We start from the raw sequence: 1427 nt of genomic DNA, 5'->3' as shown, positions 1-1427 counted from the left end.
GAAGCCGTCACCTCATTCATCGAGCCGCCTTCCGAAGATGCACGGAGACGTCGGAATTGGACACTTCTCACAACCGCGTCATTACAACTGTCAAGCTTCGTCGCGAAGTTCGTGGAGCTGTAGTCGGGGACGATCCAGAGTTGGCCATTAGAGCCAGGGATCGGAGTAACGTGATAGGGAACGTTATAGGCAGTCGCGACGCAGATATCCAGCCGGATAGAAATGGAAAGAGTTTGCTGCTGTTGATGGAATATCAGAGATCCGCCCGACTCATCACTCATGGAAGTATAAAAGCTTCCCACGGGGTGGCTTATTGGTGGCGCATACGTAGTGGTAGTTCGGACCGGCGGAGACCTCGTAGTTAGGCCTGGCATGGGACGAGTGGGACCAATGGCTAACCAGCAGTTCCACGAAGACCCCCTCACACCGCCACTGATAGTGATGTCGCTCATGAGAACACCCTTGTTGGATTTGACGTGTAGACTGTCGAAGAAGTCGGCATTAATAGAAGGATCTCGGCAAGCAGCGAGGCGTACTTTAAAATCAGTAGAGCTATAGTCAGGCTTGACCCAATACTCGTAGTTAGAACCGGGGATGGGAGTTATGGTATAAGGGACGTCAGAGGCCGAAACACCACAGGACCCGACCGTGGCACTGATGCGTAGCACCTGCTTATCTTCGTCGAAATCTAGACGACCACCGTACCGGTTTGATCCCCTGCAACCGAAAGCGCCGATAGGATGGCTCTCAGGAATTGCTGGGGTGGGCTGCACCGTAGTGGGAGGAGCTTGTGTAGTTGCTGGTTGCGTGGGGGCGGGGCGGCTACTTAACCAGTATTCCCATGCTGACCCGCTACCAACGTTGACAGTGATATGGCTCATTAGAACACCATCTCTCGACTCCACCCGGAATGTGTTGAAGGAGTCAGCATGGAGAGCAGTAGACCTGCAGCTACTTATGGCTGTCTTGAAGTTGGTCGAGCTGTAATCAGGTACCACCCGAAACTCGTCAGAACCGTGAATAGGCGTCACAGTATAAGGGACGTCAGCAGAAGCGCCGCACTCACCGTCAATTACGCTTATGTGAACAGTCTGCTGGCCACTAGCGAATACCAGAGTACCGCCAGATGTAGCGGACGCTCTGCAAGCGTAGGTGCCCACAGGGTGGGAAGCGCGAGCGCCTAGGGTAAGGCTTAAGCATGAGATAATGGAAGAAAGGTATCTCATGTATGAAGATTGCAACAAATAACTGCCAGGAAGGGATGACACAAAAAAGTAGCAAGTCGAAACCACAGACGCCCTGCGGCCTCACGCGGAGAAGAGACGCCATACTGCGGCCTTTTCCGGAGACGGGACGCCTGGTGAATCGTGGCAACCTTGCCCAGTTGGTGGAACCACCGTAACTCAACGCCATGGTCCGTGTGGAGT

The 1427-nt window shown here is 53.7% G+C and overlaps 1 protein-coding gene across 1 annotated transcript; it reads right to left on the bottom strand.

Moving 5' to 3' along the window:
- Window positions 1-273: 273 nt before the first annotated feature.
- Window positions 274-1226, bottom strand: Pmar_PMAR021328 (hypothetical protein; the record flags this gene model as incomplete). Its single annotated transcript, XM_002781204.1, has 2 exons — window positions 274-367; window positions 400-1226. The coding sequence occupies 2 exons, from the start codon at window positions 1224-1226 to the stop codon at window positions 274-276; spliced, it is 921 nt and encodes a 306-aa protein (XP_002781250.1).
- Window positions 1227-1427: the final 201 nt, after the last annotated feature.

This window comes from Perkinsus marinus (genome assembly GCF_000006405.1).
Source record: "Perkinsus marinus ATCC 50983 genomic scaffold scf_1104296943386, whole genome shotgun sequence".
NCBI lineage: Eukaryota > Perkinsozoa > Perkinsida > Perkinsidae > Perkinsus > Perkinsus marinus.
The sequence above is the reverse complement of the archived record's forward strand: the minus strand, read 5'-3'. Positions and strand labels throughout refer to the sequence as shown.